The sequence below is a fragment of the Triturus cristatus genome, chromosome 7 (assembly GCF_964204655.1).
Source record: "Triturus cristatus chromosome 7, aTriCri1.1, whole genome shotgun sequence".
Lineage (NCBI taxonomy): Eukaryota > Metazoa > Chordata > Amphibia > Caudata > Salamandridae > Triturus > Triturus cristatus.
The window spans coordinates 1,369,214,690-1,369,233,305 of NC_140590.1; the positions used below are offsets into that span (position 1 = coordinate 1,369,214,690).

Consider the following 18,616-nt stretch of genomic DNA (forward strand, 5'->3'; position numbering starts at 1 on the left):
CAAATCAGTCTTGACCCCGTGCCTCATGGGAGCAGTCCAGCCCGAACTGCCAAGCCAGGTCCTCCCTGGACTGGAAAGAAGCCTCCTGGGACCGTTTTCTGGGTAACCCCACTCATCAGCCAGGCTAGCTTGAATCCAGTGGCAAAGTAAGCAAGGGACCCACGTCTGGGCATACCCTGCCAACTTAGGGCGAACAAATCAAACACAAAGAGATGATGGACTGAGCGCTGAAACTTTTCAGACACTCACCTCCAGTCACAGGTCTGGGTAGAATCCATCATCATTCTTTAGCTCACTTCACCACCTCAGTTCAGACCCAGCTATATGCAAATCAGTCTTGACCCTGTGCCTCATGGGAACAGTCCAGCCCAAACTGCCAAGTCAGGTCTTCCCAGAATCGGAAGCAAGCATCCTGGGACCGATTTCTGGGTAACACCCTTCATCAGCCAGGCTGGCTTGAATCCAGTGGCAAAGCGAGCAAGGGACCCACGTCTGGGCATACCCTGCCAATTTAGGGTGTATAGTTTACATTTTTTGAAAGTATATCTTTTATATTTAAAAAATATTATATATATTTTTAGAAAACATATATATTTTCAATTTTATAATTATTATAATCTTTAATATCTAAATTGAAAACATATAATGCTATATGTAATAAAAACAAAAATCCTGATATTTTAGAATATTCTGGTCCATTAAATTTTTGTCTTTATATTGTTGTAGTTTATGTACAAAGAAACATAATATTTTTTTCCTGATTTTTCTGCGATATCTGTGTATCACAATATGTTTGTTCTCAGTATTGTGCCATATAATCTCTAAGGATGAACTCCTCGATTATAGCAGAAGTTCAAATTTTGTGTATGTAATCTGACTGGCTGGCTGTGATGGACATGAATTGAAAAAGACAGTAATATGCCCTTTTAACACAATCACTTGCTGATCTGAAATTGGTAAATTCTGATTTGAAAGCTAATGAAGAATGTAACTTTGCTATTCATGCTGAACTATTTTATCTCTGTTGCACCATACCAGATGATACAACTATGCAGTACGATTAATACAGCTCACAATAAAGACGTACAAGATAGGTAATCTGCTTCTGAAACAGTGAACACTGACATGGCAGGACATAACCGTGCATAATAGTCACACCTTCATTTTCTTTTAATATATAGAGAATGCAGTGCAGATCTCAAGTCTGCTCATACTTACCTTAAATCCAGGAGCTGATCCTCAGCAATACCAAGTCTAATAGATGATGATGAGGGGGCTTGTCAGCGATTTACATGAATCAGCTGGATATATTTCAAATGATGCATGTTGCCCACATTTCCACAATCCTGAAGTGACTATGATTTTTAATCTCTACCTCCAGTGAAGTGTCTTCTGGGTTAATGATATCTTTTTGGACTGCCTAAAGTGGAGGAGGGGAGCATTCCTGCATTTTGATGGGAGATGTGGCAGAAGTCACATCACTACTATCCAGCTGCATTTCACACCACTTCCTCCAAAAGTCTCCAAAGGGCATCTTCCTTTACCAACATTACACATGAATTGCTTCATTCCCCATTATGCACCTGTCTTTTCCTGTAAAAACATTACCTCTGCATAACAATATTATTTCCCCCAAGTAGTACTCTCTTAACAAAACCTGTCCGGTCTTCAAAATTCTTAAAACCATTCCTATACACAAGCCATTAAACCCACCTCTGTGACCTTAACTCACCATGTTCCTTTTTTATAATCCCCTTGATTTGTGACTCATTTACCCAGAGACTATGTACTCTGTGGTGCTGGTGCCCATTTCCCTTCTTCCTATGGTCCTTAAATGTAAAAGAAAATATACTCAAAGTATTATATTCCACCATGAACAACTGGACATTCTTCACCCTCCTGACATCACACCCTGTCATATATTTCAAGGACATTAATCTCATCTAGTGGTTTTCTCTAGGATGTATCCAATTAATTTTATAGTAGGTCTGACATACTGATTTGGAAGCTGCAATGGACAGAGATGAAGAGCAGTGTCAGGCAGGGAAATCTGCTACTCCCTGTTGTTGTAGATGTTGTAGATAATTTGGATGGTTTCTCTTTCTTCTTCCTCTTTGAGCTTTATGGCAGATTTCTTTCTCCTGTAGGTGATTGTGGCATGCTGACACTAAAGAGAAACCTACTACCCTATAATTACATTTTTAGCCAGTAACCACATTGGTGCAAAGAATCAACTCTAAACTAGCTTTATGATTAAAAATATAGACACTAAAGAGTAAATAGCACACTATATTTACCTATCAGGGAGCATATTCATATGAAACTGTGCAAAGAGAGAGGTTTCGTCAATGCCTTCATGCCTAAGGGATCAGATCTGAGTTTGGGTTAGGTGAATGAGGGAAGAACAGGCATGCTCAAGGTTAGATATTGGGTTTCGGTTGGCAGAGGCATGCACCCTGTCCAAACAAGAGCCACAAACCTAGTCCGGGTAAGTCAGATATCCATCATAAATTAATCTGTGCTCACCCTCTGGCTGCTTGAAACAGATCAGTCAGGCTTAACGTAGGAGGCATTGTGTAAAGTATTTGTACACCACTTTAAACAGTTACATAGTGAAAAACACTACAAAAGACTCCACACCAGTGTAGCAAAATAGATGTTATTGTTATTAAATCCACTAAACTGAAAGTTTAGATAAGAATTTTAAAAGATTAATTGTAAAAATAGTGCTTAGACACAATAAGCGCCAATGTGGGTTACATGGCCGCACTGGATCGGGGCAAAGTCAAGTGTTCAGGCCGACCATGATGGAGGGCAGGCCGGATACAGGAGTCACGCAAGAGTCATTAAAAAAGTACCTTGATCCTGATTGCAATAGTGAGATCCAGGGTACAGCCGACCCATGTGTCGGTGCCTGTGCTGCCGTCATGGTGATGCATTGATTTTCTTCACACAGTCGTGGTGATGTACCAGTTCTGAAGATGATGCACTGAGCTGAGAGGCATTGGTTCCGTAGACAATGCATCAGGCTTCTCCAAGCAGTCAAGGAGGTGCGTAAATCTTCTGACACTGCAGCAGCTGCTGCGACGTATTAGTTCCCATGTGTCAGTTCTTTAAGGTGAGACGCTGGTTCTGAGTACAATGCACTGATTCTGCTCCCGCAATAACGATGAAGCATTGGTTCTGCTACATGTAGATACAAGATGCGTCGGTTAAACTGGAGCAAGCACACAGGTACACTTCCAATGGACCAGGCACAGGAGCAGGTGGTGAGACTTTGATATCCATAAGTCTTAAAAACAGGAGACAAGCCAACAAGCCCTTGGAGGTCACTCTGGGTTCAAACCTAGCCCAAATGTTCCTCAGCAGAGTCAGAATGAAGCAGGCAGCAGAAAAGTAGAAAGCAGTTCTTCTAGAGCAGCGGTCCAGCAGAGTGACATTCCTTGTAGCAGCACAGTAGCTCTTCTTCCTAACAGAGTTTATTTACAGGTCATTAAGTGTCTGATCTGGTGGGGGTCAGAGACCCAGTATTTATACCCAGTTTTGTCTTTGAAGTGGGGGTGACTTCGAAGAAGGGTTTTTGAAGTGCACATAGGTCCTTTCTTCCTAGACCTGGCTCTAAACTCACTACAGACAGGTAATCAACCCTTTATTTTGGGACAGGACACTGCCTATTTAGGGGCCTATTAGGATGTAGGGTGGATTGCCATCGCCCGCATGGCATTGGCGATCCGCCCTACATCCTTCCCCGCCCACCACCCATTTCCCCCGCCATATTAGTATGGCGGGAGGGACCCCGGCGGATGGAAAGACTGTCCGATGGTTTTCCTCCGGTCACACAAGTGACCGGACAGAAAAGGGGCCTGCTATTGTGGCGGTGTTTGTTAGACACCGCCGCCATCCATATTAGGAAGGCAGCGGGAAGCTGCCTTTCCGTGGCGGCGCATGCGGACAGTGACTTCGGAGGTCCGTTGCAGGCCCCCAGGGTATTGGGGGGTGGGGGGTGCACATGGGGGGTACCATAGGTACCCCCCTGCATTTGCATGCACAATGCAGCAGTCACCGCGCCGTGCCTGCCACTTTGCGCATGCAAATGCACAACATGCAGTTTTACCATTGCGGCGGGTGCTGCTGAAAGCACCGCCCGCCGCAATGTTATAAATGCATGATGCGCCCGCCAGTGTGGCAGGCGCATCCTAATCTCCCCCACGAGACTGCCGCACATATGGCGGGCGGTCCCGTTTTCCATCAGGATGGTGGGCGGACATCCTAGTGATGCCCTTAGTGTCAGATTTGCCCTCCTAACCTGCCCAGGATGAGCCATCAGGATGGAGATGGGCACTCAGACACACATAACCTTCCTTTGTGTATGGCTGTCTAAAGTGAATACACAAAGTCAAGCTCTCACCCACCCCAGCTGCTTATTGGAGACAGGCTGCAGTCACACTGCTTTAAGAGCAGAGAAATGACAACTTTCTAAAAGTGGCATTTCTAAAGATAGCAAATCCAACTTTACTTTATTTATAATTACCATTCCAATGATATAAAGCATGACACAGCTGCTCCTTCTCAATCAGGAATTACAGCTTGAGAGCGAAATAAGGCATTCCCAATATTAACCTATGAGAGGAGTAGGCCTCCCAGTCGGGAAAAACTTATTTCGGTGTTTTTTACTACCAGGACATGCAAAACTTAAAAGTACATGTCCTACCTTTTACCTACACAGCACCCTGCCCTATAGGCTATCTAGGGCCTGCCTAATGGGTGACATGTGTAATTAAATGGAGTTTAAGGCTTGCAAGGTTTTTATAAATGCCAAGTCGATATGGCAGCATAAACTGCACACACAAACTCTGAAATGGCAGGCATGAGACATGTTTATAGGCTACATGAGTGGGTGACACAATCAGTGCTGCAGCCCCACTAGTAGCATTTATTTACAGCCCTAAGCCCTTGTAGTATACTTTACTAGGGACGTATAAATAAATATGCCAATTGGATATGAGAGAAAGTTACTTTGTTTAGAGGAGGCAGCACATGCACTTTGGCACTGATTGGCAGTGTTAAAGTGCTCATAGTCCTAAGGCCAACACAAAGAGGTCAGAAAAGTTAAGGAGGAAGGCAAAATGTTTGGGGTGACTCTTCAGAGAGGGCCATGTTCCAACACAAAGCACTCCAGTCTAAAGACAGGGAGGGTAGACTAATGAATACTTTGAAGGACGTCCCTACTTATGGTGATAGAACATGCACAATGGTCCACTACTGCAAGAGCATTTGCCAGTTCTATGCCTCGCTGAACCCAGTTGGATCCCTCTGTCTATACTCCCTGAGGCCACTGAGGTAAGCCATGGGGGATCCATATCCTTCCCTGTGGGCCCCATCTGTGCAGCATCTAACCTTAACTTGCGCACATATGGATCTCAGTAAGAAGACAGTACCACCATGGCCAACAAAGAGGTGAGGCCTATTCCACCCCTTGGGTCAGACTTATGTCCCCAATCCCAGGAAAACTCTGTCTACAATGACAGCAACCAACAGAGGCCACTGACAGCTGTCAGTTTAAAGAGCCAGGCCCCAGGCCATCTAAGGCTCTCCGACCTCTGAAGTATTTCAGAGTGGGGGCAGTAGCCCCAGGTGTCCTGTACCCTTTTCCACTCCACCTCCCTCCAGTTTAGGGGTGATATCCTAGAACTGGTCCTTAAGCCCAGGGTCTGTACCCGTAGGCTGAATAGGAGTCAGAGGTGAGTCCCTCCTCTCCCTGCCCCTACATCTGGGCTTCTGTACCCTCTGTTTGGGAGTGGTACCCCCAGGAAAATGAACTGTAATTCCCCTCCAGTTCTCCTGACACCACGGGCTACTCAGTCAATAGCCATCTGGGGACTAACTATGACCCTCCTCTCTGTCAACTCCCCACTCTAGGCCATGGGGTGGCTACATTCCTGCCTCTGAGACTGAGTCACCCAACACACTTCCAGTGTGCTGCCTTGGGGAGACTAGCACATCCACAACCATGGTCTGGCATGCCCCGGTATCGCTCAGAGCAGTGACTGGGATCCCATTCAATTTCACCAGGTGGAAGTGTCAACTCCTACCCTCAGGGATCACCAGCTCATCCTCTGACTTTATCTCCCATCTAAGGGAGATCATGGCACAGTCTATGGTCTGCCCTTGGGACTACTATTCCCTAAGGCCACAATGGCCTCCTCTGTAGAGACCCACCAGGTGGTGGCTTTCTTGGGCAGAAAGAGTCCTCCCACTTGTCCTAACTGGGAACACTCAAAGCAGCGGGGTTGGAAATGGGGCGCCCTGGGACACCACCTGCCAGAGCCTCTCTCCTTCTTCTCAGAAGGAATATGGGAACTCTTTCCTTCCCCATTAGCCTGAGACTTGTCTGAGTCCCTCTTGACCTCAGCATCACTCTGTGGGGGAGAACCTGAACCACCCTTCTTGTGCTCAGCAAGCATCCTGGGATCAGTCAGCTTCCTATGAACCAGGTGTTGGCGCTGCTCTGAAAGACAACTATCAAGCATGTGCTACTTCAGAATTTGGTTGTCCAGCCCTGAATAATCATCAACGTTGCTGCCCCTCACCCAGCCCTTCAGTGCCTTGCTAGCATAGTCTAGGAAATCCATCTAGTTTTGTGATGAGATCTTGTGGCTGCCCCTGGATCTCTATCTATATTTTTCAGGAGTCAGCCCAAACCTGCTGACTAGAAGGGCTTTCATTGCAGTGTACTGTGTCTATTCCCCTACCTCCAGTGTTAAGAGTGTGTTCCTCTCCACTGTGGGCATGTACCTCCAGAAACTACCCCGCACAGGACTCCTCATGATCCTTGTGCACCCTTAGAGCCTCTTCAAACCATTTATCGATGTCATCCCTCACCACATTACTGGGCACCATGTCTTTTGGTATGCAGACCCTTACTTCTCTAGTGGACACTACAGGTACACTGTCACCATTATTGATGGACTCCACCTGAGCTGCTCTATTGTCCAGCTCTCTAAGGCTTAGCTCATGGGTCATCTTCCTTACCTTCATGGCTAGCCTCTTCTCTGCTAGAGCTTGCTCCTTTTGCAATTTAGCAATTTGCTCCTGCTCTAATTTGGCAAGCTGCAGGTTCAGCTTTCTCTCCTCCCTCCTGTCCGCCATCTCCTCTGGGGACAGGTTCCTGAGTGAGATGCAGCTCCCTGCCCTGGGGACAACCACTGCTCTTGAACGGATAGTGACTTCCTTTTCCACAGGCAGTCCCAGGTTCTCCACTGAACCTTGATCCAGCTCTTCATCCTCCTCAGTCTCTTGATCATTCTCCTATGGGTCACAGGTCCTGCATTGATAGCTTCAGCTTACGCTCTTAGTGCCTTTTGCAGCTCCATCTTCCTGGTGAAGCCTTTAGCAGACAGCCAACCCCTTGCAATATTCCTTGAGCTGGGCCACAGTATAGGTCTCCAGCTTGGATATATCAAAATCCATCTTTGCAGGTGCAGATGATGCTTATCCAGTCAGAGATATGGTTTTAGAAAACTAAAAATGCCACTCAGGGAGAATTGAAAAAGGTTTGAATTGGTCAAGAAATTGAGTAGTAGTATACACTAAAGTCAATGTATAGCGCTGCACAAACACAAGTTATCCTCACCGTTGTTCACCAATGTTAGACATTGGGTTTCTGGTTGGCAGAAGTATACACCCTAAAGAAGTAGAAACAACAATCCTAGTCAGCTTAAGTCAGATACTCACCATAAATTAACCTGTGCTCACCCTCTGGTAGCATGGCAAAGAGCAGGCAGGCTTAACATAAGAGGCAATATGCAAAGTATTTTTGCAACAATAACACAGTGAAAAACACAACCACGATGGAGCGCAGGACCGATCAGTAGCCACGCAGGTTCTGCTGAACAAAGTACCTTGATCCTGGTCACAACAGCAAGATGCCGGGTGCAGCCAAGCGATGCATCAATGTTGATCCAGCAGTCGAGGTGATGAGTTAATTTTCTTCATGTGGTGGTGGCGATGCATAGGTTCCAACGACGATGAGCAGAGCCAAGAGGCATTGGTTCCATAGATGATGCACCAGGTTTTCCTAACTCAGTCGAAGGGATGCATCCATCATATCACACTGCAGCAGTGGCAATGCGCTGGTTCCAATGTGTCAGTTCTTTAAGGCAATGTGCTGGTTCTGAGTGTAATTCACCAATTCTGCTCTCGCAACAGCGACAATGCTTCTGACAAGAGATACGTTGGTTCGACTGGAGTAAGTACCTGGGTCCACTTACAATGGACCAGGCACGGGAGCATGTAGTGAGACTTTGATATCACTGAGACTCACAAACAGGAGGCAGACAACAAGTCCGTGGAAATCATATTTGGGTTCAAGCAGAGTCCAGTTATTCCTCTGCAGGGTCAGAGGGAAGCAGCCAATAGGGCAGCACAGGAGAAAAGCAAAACTACCAGAGCAGCAGTCCAGTAGAGTGACAGAGTCTCTTAACAGGGGAGTCAGAGACCTAGTACTTATACCCAGTTGTGTCTTTGAAGTGGGGGTGACTTCAAAGGGTGACCTTTGAAGTGCACAGAGGTCCTTTCTTCCTGCCACTGCCTCCAGACTCACTACAGGGGTGCAATCAACCCCTTGTGTGGGGACAGGACACTGCCGATTCAAGTGTGAGTGTCATATCCGCCCCCCATCCTGCCCAGGGTGAGCCATCAGGATGCAGATGGGAACTCAAACACACCTAACCATCCTTTGCGTGTGGCTGCCAAGAGGGAATGCACAAAGTCAAGCTGTCCACTCCTCAGACTTCCATTGGAGAGAGGCTGCAGGTACACAGAGCTTTAAGAGCAAAGAAATACAAACTTTTTAAAAGTGGCATTCTTAAAAGAGTAATGTTAAATCAAACTGTACCAGCAAAAATAATTTCTCATTACCATTCCAATGATATAAAACATGAAAGAGCACTCCTTCTCAATCAGAAATTACATCTTAAAAGTGTAATAAGGAATTCCCAATGTTAATCTATGAGAGGAGTAGGCCTCACAGTAGTGAAAAACACATTTAGGTGTTTTTTACTACCAGGACATAAAAAATGAATGAATGAATGAATGAATGAATGAATGAATGAATGAATGAACGAATGAATGAATTCAGACTTATACCGCGCTACTAAGCCCAATGGGCGTCAAGGCGCCTAACCAAATAAAGCTAACTGAGTAAAAAGATGAAGGAACTTACTGGTAGGCCTTTATAAAGTACCAAGTCTTAAGAGCTTTCCTAAAAAAGTACATGTCCTACATTACTTACACAGCACCCTGCCTATCTAGGGCCTTCTTTAGGGGTGGATTACGTGTTATAAAAGGGGAGATTAAGGCTTGGTGAGGGGTTTTAAATGTCAAGTCAATATGCAGTGTAAACTGTACACACAGGATCTTCAATTGCAGGTGTGACACATGTTTAAAGGGGTATTCAAGCAGAAAATTGAGTTAAAAATATCGACAGACAAGAATATCGAGTCCTAAATATTGTGAGTGAGAAATATCGACAGCAAGAATATTGTGGTCAAGAATATCGATTTAAGGTAAGAAATATCGATGTTAAAAATGTAGAAGTGATTATTATCTTTGGCAAAAATATAGTTGTTTATTATATCGATTGTTTAATTAATGTTATGTATTTTAGTATATATTTTAAATGTATGTGATGTCTTTTTTTGAATAGAATTGTTTAAATATTTTAATAAATGTGTTACATTTTTAGAAGTTATAAATTTTATTTAAATTGAATTTATCATTTTTTAGTTCCGTAGTGCGTTATGGGTTTATAGGGGAATAGGGTGGGAAGGTATTTCATCATATTAAATTACTGATGATATTTATTTATTAATATTTATGTAACTGAGATTTTATAGTGTTATTTGTGGAAAGTAATTTATGATTATTAATTAATAATTGTTTGTTAATTAAAATAATCAAATAATTGGTAATTAATTATGGGAATTGTGTAATTACGTTTAGGTGCAGGCTGTGGGGTTTATAGGGGTAAAGGGTGGGAAGTAATGTATTTTTAATTAATTATTAATTAACTGTTTCTTGATATTAATTAATTTATTTAAAATTAATAATGGTGATTGTGTAATTAGTTTTAGGTGCAGGTTGTGGTGTTTTGAGGAGTAAAGGGTGGGAAGTAATTTATGTTTAATTGATTATTAATTAGCTGTTGATTGATAATAATTAATTTATTTAAAATTAATCATGGTGATCGTGTAATTAGTTTTAGGTGCAGGTTGTGGTACTTATAGGGGTCAATGGTGGAAAGTAATTTTATGTTCAATTAATTAATAATTAGATGTTAATTAATATTAATTAAGTAATTGTAAATTAAATATGGAAATTGTGTAATTACTTTTAGGTGTGGTTTGTGGGGTTTATAGTGGCAAAGGTTGGGAAGAAATTTGCGTTTAATGACTAATTAGTTGTTAATTAATATTAATTAATTATTTGATATCTATTTAGGGTAATTGTTTATTTAGGTGTGTGTGGTTTTTACTTTTAAAGGGGTAAAGTTTGGGTATTAAATACATTTTACTTACCTTTATATTTAGTTGTTTAATAGTAACAGTTTTTTATTAGAAAATAAGTAATTACTGTGTGATTCATTTTTTTACAGTTTAATTGTAGCTTTGTGTTGTGGGGATTATAGGATTAAAGTGTGGGAAGTTAATACATTTTTAATATTTTTTTTAATTAATAAAATTTCTTCAATTTGTAGTTACTTATGTTACTTATGGAAGTACATTTTTTCAATTTAGGACAACTCATTTTTACCTCTCCACTGTCCAACACTTTCTCTACTGTTGCACTCACTGGAGTGGGAATAGTAATTTTTACCCTTAGCCTATCCAACACTTTCCCTACTGTTGCACTGACTGGAGTTGGAATATTAAATGTAATTCCTCTGCTATCCAACACTTTCCTTACTGTTGCACTCATTGGAGTTGGAATAGTAAATGTTACCCTTTCACTATCCATCACTTTCCCTACTGTTTCACTGACTGAATTGGGAAATTTAAGTTTAAATAGTTTGAATTATATTTTATGTTGTGGGCATATACATTTGTAAATGTTTATATATTTTTAAAATTATAAAATAAATTAAAATGAATAGTTTATTAATTGTTTTAAAGTAAACATATATATATTTTAATTCTTTTGTTTGTGTGTTTAACTTTTTTATTAAGATTGTTTGTTATATTTTGTTAAAATGTATATTAAATTTAATACATTTTGTTAAAAAAGAATTATTATTTAATATATTTATTCTTTAATATTGTATTTATATATATATATATATATATATATAAATCAATATTTTGTACAACTATATTTTTTACATCAATTTTCTTTTCAGTGTTTTTGTACTTACCTGTTTAAGTATTGGGAGTCGATATTTTTGTAGTATATATTTTTTCATCTATATGTTTTACATCAATGTTGTGTCAGTGAACCGTTTAAGGGGGTATGAGAGTAGGTGGCAGACTTGGTGCTGTAGTTCCACTAGTTGGATTTAATTTACAGGCCCTCGGCATATGTAGTGCACTTTACTAGAGACTTATAAGTAAATTAAATATGCAAATTGGATATGATCCAATGTTACCATGTTTATAGGAGAGAGCAGAAACACTTTAGCACTGGTTGGCAGTGGTAAAGTGCTCAGAGTCCTAAAGCCAACAAAAAGAGGTCATAAAAGGAGGAGGAGGAAGGCTAAGCGTTTGGGGTAACACTTCAGGGAAGGCCATTTTACAACATTCTATGAGAATAATCTATGAGTTAGAAGCTAAAATGTTACAAAAATGAGACTAGCAAAGTTGAGGCTGCAGATTACAATGATAAGACTCAGGCACTTTTACCTCAGAAATCAATTTCAAAGCAAATAGATGGCTTTAGTTAGCTCTTACATTGTTTATTATTCAAGGGAATTTATTTTGAGTAATTGATTCATGCAACTCACAGTCCCTTCATATATAAAGTGCAGCTCATCCTACCTGAGCAGTTCAACAAAGGATGTTGTGTGGATATAAGGATTGCAACTCGGGTTTTTTTTAGGAAGGGAGTAGAGTGAACCAAGGTGGATTACATATCAATGTATTTGAGAAATTCCTATGCTCTGCTTACTAGAAGAATTGATTACTGTTGCTCACACACCAAGGTTAAATAAATGATATTTCTGAATGTAATTTATTATGTTTTAAATATATATTTTGTGGGAATAGTAAATATCTTAGGGTCTGCTTTCATAGTTTGTCCCATTTCAGAGTAATATTTTCACTCTACCTGTCTGTGCGGATATCTCTCCTTCTGTACATGGGATGCAATCAAAGCAGCAAACTGGCTGTCCCTGACGGGGAGTCTTTCTGTATCCAGGAAAACAGCTCTCACTGCAGATGGACTGAGGAACCTGAGAAGAAGGCATGTGATTAACACTGCATAACTTTCCATAATTCTGTAGAATTTGAATGTACGTTTTATCATTCACAAATGCATCAACTTCACTTGTATGTGATGTCATACTTGGAAGCGTGTGATTTTAATGCTTTGATCAGAAAATGCTCACTAAACTCTGGTTTTCAACTTTACTGGAGAGAAAGTGTGACACAGACATCATCAATTCTCCCTACACTGAGTGGGTAAAAGCCCTCACAACTCTCTAGCATTGTCTTTACAATGAGTGCAAATGGCAATTTTCTGAGCTTTAGTGACCAGAAGAAGACTATATTAAAGTCAACAAGACTAAAACCTCTTTGTGGTGCTCACTCAGTGCACCTCTTGATGAGGTTTTTACCTCTGTACTTGCCTCCATGATATGGTGCAGCAGCAGAGAAAAATAGTTTCCCTCATTAGGATATGGCCTGTTCCTTTAGGATTCCAACAGCACTATATATGTGCAAGTTTTGTTTGTATTACAAAAGGGGATGTGCTAGCAGGTATGGAATGGAAGGCCAGATGTACGACCCTTTTTGTGGAGAATCTCCCGTTTGTGACCGCAAAAAGGGTAATGACATGTACAAATGCTATTTTGCGAGTCACTGACTGGCAAAATAGCATTTGCGACTCTCATTATTAGAAAGGGGTGTCCCTTCCTAATAGCGAGTCACCATGCCATGAACAATTGTTTAGCGACCGGATTTGCGGCTGCAAAACACTCACAGTTTACCACGTACTTCAAGTAGGTGGCAAACTACTCGCAAACTGAAAGGGGTCCCCTTGGGTCCTATTTCTCTTTGTGAGTATGGGAGAAAATATTTTTAAGAGCAGGTTGTGGTCCCAGGGACCACTGCCTGCCCTTAAAAAAATTAAACTGAAAAGTTTCATTTTTCTTGTTTTAAATGCATACCGTTTTCCTTTAAGAAAAACAAGCGCATTTAAAAAAAAATAGACTGCTTTATTTAATGGCAGTCTCAGACATGGTGGTCTGCTGACCCCAGCAGACCACCACCCCAGGGAGTGCTAGCCATTCCTAATGGGATCGCAAATTGCTACAGCCTAATTGAAATTCATGAGGCATGCAATTTGCAACTCCGTTAGAAATCGCTAACAGGGTCTGAGTCACTGTTATACATACCAATTTGTGAGTTGCAAATTTGTGGGTCGTACATCTGGCTCAGATTGTGGTGGGAGAGAGATGGAAGTGGTCTTCTAGAAAGGAGCAATAAATGCTCCATTTGTGCTGTGCAAAAGGAGGTTAAATGGACCGGGGACTGGGCTTCACTGGCAGCCCAATTGCAAAGTGAATTCCAGTGTCCAGTTCTGGAACACCACACAAATTTACCAGCAATAAATTCCTGCTGGTATATTTGTATCATGTTCCAGCACTTGACAAATAGAGTTGTGGGAGCACTGGTCAGATCATACCAAGGAGTGTGTAAAATTCTCATAATTTACTTTTATGTAATTACGTGAAATTGCAACAAAATTGCACATAATTACGCAAAATGCAGATCTGTCATTTTATCCTATATTTTAGCATAAAATGCATCCCCGCATACATTTTTGCCTCACAGATGCTGTTAAACAAAAGCACTGCAAACAACAGCCATTACTGTTCCTCTACATTTAAGGTCTACATTTACCCGCCCATATGCTGTAAATATTTGCACCAAATGACGCGTGGTTACACAAAGAGGCCTAATAGCTTAAGTTTGAACATTTTGATCACATAGGCCCTGATTACAAGGTGGGTGGTTAGGACCACCCCATGCGTAAATCTCTGTTTACGCATTGAATGTAATTACAAGTTGTTTATATTAAACTAATTATCAAATGAGTCAAATAAACCAACATTCATGAACTTTTGGCAGGTAAAACCTGCCCAAAAGTTCACAAAGGGAAACATACCATATTTACCATACCATGCAGATTTCTGTGCATTAAACACCAAAAACCACAAGTTATTCCCCATAAGCTCATAATAGTTATTATTTATCTCACACGATAAATAACTTACCCCTTGGTATTATTATTTATCGAGGCGATAAAGAATAACTCAACTCATAATCAAAACCTAAGTGTAACATTCAAATTCCCAAAAATGTGCAAACTACAGTGGTCTATTGTAAGATTCAACCAGACCTAGTCATAACTGAGCTGAGTTTTATTTCACCCTGGGATACCCCTCTGGTCAACTTTTTTTTTTTTTGTTATTGTGCATTTAGTCATTGCTTTAGCAAAGAAGCTTCACATACAATTACCTAAAGTTTACAATACACAGTAATCGAAACATTTCAAGAGGTAAAATTAGGGGGGTAGATCGCTGTTACTATACAGACCCTACAATAGGGGTCACTAAATTGGGGAAGCTAAATCAGCAGTCATTAAACTGCAGGCATGTTTTAAATTCTTCACAGCTTTTTTCATCAGAGGTCTGATGTAATTTTTGTTAGTTTTAACACACTTAATTGTGACATTATAAATGTGTGTGTGTCGGGTGTACAGGGTTTTCCTGGTGTGTGGAAATTGTAATTATAATAGCAGGTGTCTGTTTTTCACTTGCAGGGCCACCTTGTGAGGGTTAGAGGCTTCTTCAATGGAAACTTTGGGCATCATTAGGATGGCGGGCGGACAAAGTCCGCGCACCATCCCAACGTAAAAAGAGACCGCCCGCCATAAATGCGGCAGTCCCGTTGGGGAGATTAGGATGTGGTCACCACACTGGCGGGTGCATCCAGCATTTTTGACATTGCGGCAGGCGGTGTTTCCAGCACCACCCGCCACGATGCCAAAAATACATGTTGTGCATTTGCATGCACAACGTGGCAGGCACCACGCAGTGCCTGCCATGTTGTGCATGCAAATGCAGGGGGGTACCATAGGTACCCCCCATGTGCACCCCCACCCCCCAGAATTCCTGGGAGCCCGCTACAGGCCCCCAATGGCAAGGAACACATGCCTTTCCGTGAAAAGCAAATCCCTGCATGTATCGTAATATGTCTAACAGACACCGCCACCATATTAAAACCTTTTACGCCCAGTCGACTCATCGACTGGGCGGAAAACTGACAGACGGTCTCACCGTCCGCTGGGCTCCCGCATGCCATTTTCTCCTGCCATATTACTATGGCAGGGGGAAATGGCATGCAGCCGGGAGAGAATGTGCGGCGGATCACCAACCCCAATGCGGTCGCTGGCGATCTGTCCGATATTCTAATTGACCCCTTTGTGTGTTGGGATGTTGTTCAAAAGGAAGTCTGACCCGCCGGCAGTTTATGAAGTTAAAGAGGTTACCAAACTGTTCGAACCAGAAATTGCGCAGAAGCAGCTGGTAAAGATAACAAGATAATATTGGCTCTTTCCGTGGATTCAATGCAACAAGGCATGATATGCATTACAATTATTATATTACCAGTGACGGCACGCAACATGAAATGCCTTATATCATCGTCGATATATGCATTGTACTGGCAGGAAAATCAGCGACTGTGAGCACTTATGTGTGTATTGTTTGACTTTTCTCATTGCCAGCAAGCAACATCTAATTATGAAGCAATGAATGCACTGTTGATTATTGGTAGACTGTGGACACTGTGAAGAAAGACTGTGAGAGGGGAGATTAAGGGCCTCATTTGGATGTCAGTGGGACCGCAAGCGACAGGTCGTCGGTGGTAGTCCCACCGACATCCACGCCATCGGTCCGACCGCTGCCTTACGATGCGAACAGTCAGACCACAGCAGTCTAGGGAACAGACCACCACCTCCGATGGTATCAAAGATCCCATTGGGGCAATGGTCAGATTCCTATCCCTACCATGAGGGTGGTGCCTGCACTGGAACCGCAGTAGGGATTAGGATGTCCCTTTCTGACTGCCTTTTCATGTTGGCCAAAATGCCATGGAAAGGCAGCTGGAAAGGGACTTAGGGGACCCAAACAGGCCCCCATTGGCTGCTCTTAAGTGGCCTGGGGGCACATGTAGTGCCCCCCCACACATCCATGCACCGTGTGTCTGGTACCACATGGTGCCTGGCACACGGTGCATGGATGTGCACAAGTGCCTTTTACTACTGCTGATTGTGATGTGGCCCTTTTCTTGGACTGCAGTGCAAACCGCAGTAGGAAAAGGCACTTTCTCAACATAATAGGGCAGGTGGGACTGCAGACTCATTGTTGGACCCTACCCGCGGCGATGGCGGTTGGAGGCTCATCTGACCGCCATCATAATGAGGGCCTATGTCTTTCTTCTGTGGTTACCTTTAAGAACAGTGAATGAAATTGACAAGCATGTCTATGATTAAGGGTCATTGAGTAAGTTGTGTGCCTGATGCATTTTTTGATGTGAAATAAAGTGCCTTGTGTGTCCAGAATTGGACTTAAAGTATTTTCTTTCCTGGCGCATGGAAATTGTTTGCTACAATAGCGGGCGTCTGTTTCCCGCACCCTGGGTCTGCCCTGCGAGAGTTAAATACTTCCTGTGGGGAAAAAAAACATATATATATATATATATTCACTGAAAAAACCAAAGGTTTCAGGGGCGTTATGGTTAGGAATTGGCAGTTAAAAACCTTAGAAATTCACTGAAAAAACCATAGGTTTCAGGGGCGTTATAGTTAGCTGGACATTTCCCTCGTACAAAACCCTAGAAATTCCCCTGTTATAGTTAGTTCAGCTGACTATAACTCGCACCCCCGCAATGCACTGCTGATGACGTCACATATTACATCACTCATGACATGGTCAGTGACATCACTGATGACATCACTGATGACATCTCAAATGACATCACTGATGACATCACTGATGACGCCATCCAGTGAGTGTGTGTATCTGTACATTTTAAATATGTTTAATATATATATAGGTCAGTCAGTCAGAAAACTTTATTTCGGCTATCAGCCATAAAAGTTCATACATACATTATTCTAAAACAGAAAAAATGATAAAAAAACGACATTATAAAATGTAATTTAAAAAGACATATAAATATGCACTTAGACCAAAACAGTAAATTTATCACTGTAGTTAAAAACGTGGTGCAGAGAGATACCTTGTCATAGTATTAAACGTCTTCTAATCAGCCACATTGAAAATAAAAATTTAGCTATCACTATAACAAATACAGGCGAAGGATCATATTTCAGCAGCCTCAACAAATCTCTATAATTTCTAACCCCAACATTTTTGGCAAGCTGAATGATCCATTTTCTGCGGGGGTTTCTGTAAGCTGTACAAAAAAATATAACGTGCACCTCTGTCTCTTCATCAATACTACAACCAGGACATGGATGTCTACTAGAACCAGCCCACTTAAAAAAGGGATAAAGGGAGTGATCCATGTCTAAACTGCATGTATAGTTTCTTGGCAATTAACGGATGTATCAAATCTAGTGCAGGCTCAAAGCTGTATCCAATTTTCACCTCGAGGAATACCGAGGTCAGATTGATTGTATTCTCTGACCGTAAAATCTGCATCAAGTTATATTCCTCCAAATCTTTGGCCAGGATCTTTTTTGGTAGCACGGGGCATGACTCCTCGGGTGTATACCAAAGATCTTCTCTCCCGATTGCCCTCAAAGATTTTTTTACATAGGCTAGCCACGGAATGGCGCCTGCCTTTGGGAGCATCAGAATAGATTTCAATTCCTCCTGGAAGTTAACAAGCTCGGGGGTGCTCCACAGTCGACTCCAGTACGTGACCGGACGTGAAGCTACCAGGTCGGCAATTGGGTGTATGCCCAGGTCCATCCTGAGAGGGTGGAGGGGGGTACTCATAGGTAGTGCCAGTAGTTGTCTCATAAAATGGTTTTCTGACTTAGATAAAATCTGGGCTGTATTGTGACCCCAGAGTTCAGCACCATAAGCCACCAACCCTCTCGCCTGAGCCTTGTATACCTCTACTAATGGGCTAATTAACTTTAGTAGACTATCTTTATACATCTTTAGAATGCCCCCTGTTATCTGTGTGAATTTTAAATTAGCTTTTGATATCTGGGGACCCCAATTCATTTTAATATTGAGTGTCAAGCCCAGATAATCAAAAATGCTCACCCGTTCAAGATATAATCCGTCCAATTTTGGAAAGGGACAGTTTGTAGTGTCCGTGTGAAGAACCATATATTTGGTCTTACTCACATTAATAACCAG

General features: G+C 42.0%; 1 protein-coding gene across 1 annotated transcript in view; it reads right to left on the minus strand.

Annotated features, from left to right (window-relative positions):
- The window catches only part of LOC146812076 (vomeronasal type-2 receptor 26-like), a 90,780-nt gene extending 72,563 nt beyond the window's left edge, over positions 1 to 18,217 (minus strand). Inside the window, exons 1-2 of the mRNA XM_085615123.1 lie at positions 17,903 to 18,217; positions 12,319 to 12,442 (exon numbers count right to left, since the gene is read on the minus strand). Of these exons, the coding sequence (XP_085471249.1) occupies positions 12,319 to 12,442; positions 17,903 to 18,217 (439 nt within the window). The remainder of the gene's footprint in view (positions 1 to 12,318; positions 12,443 to 17,902) is intronic.
- Between the last annotated feature and the right edge of the window lie 399 nt (positions 18,218 to 18,616).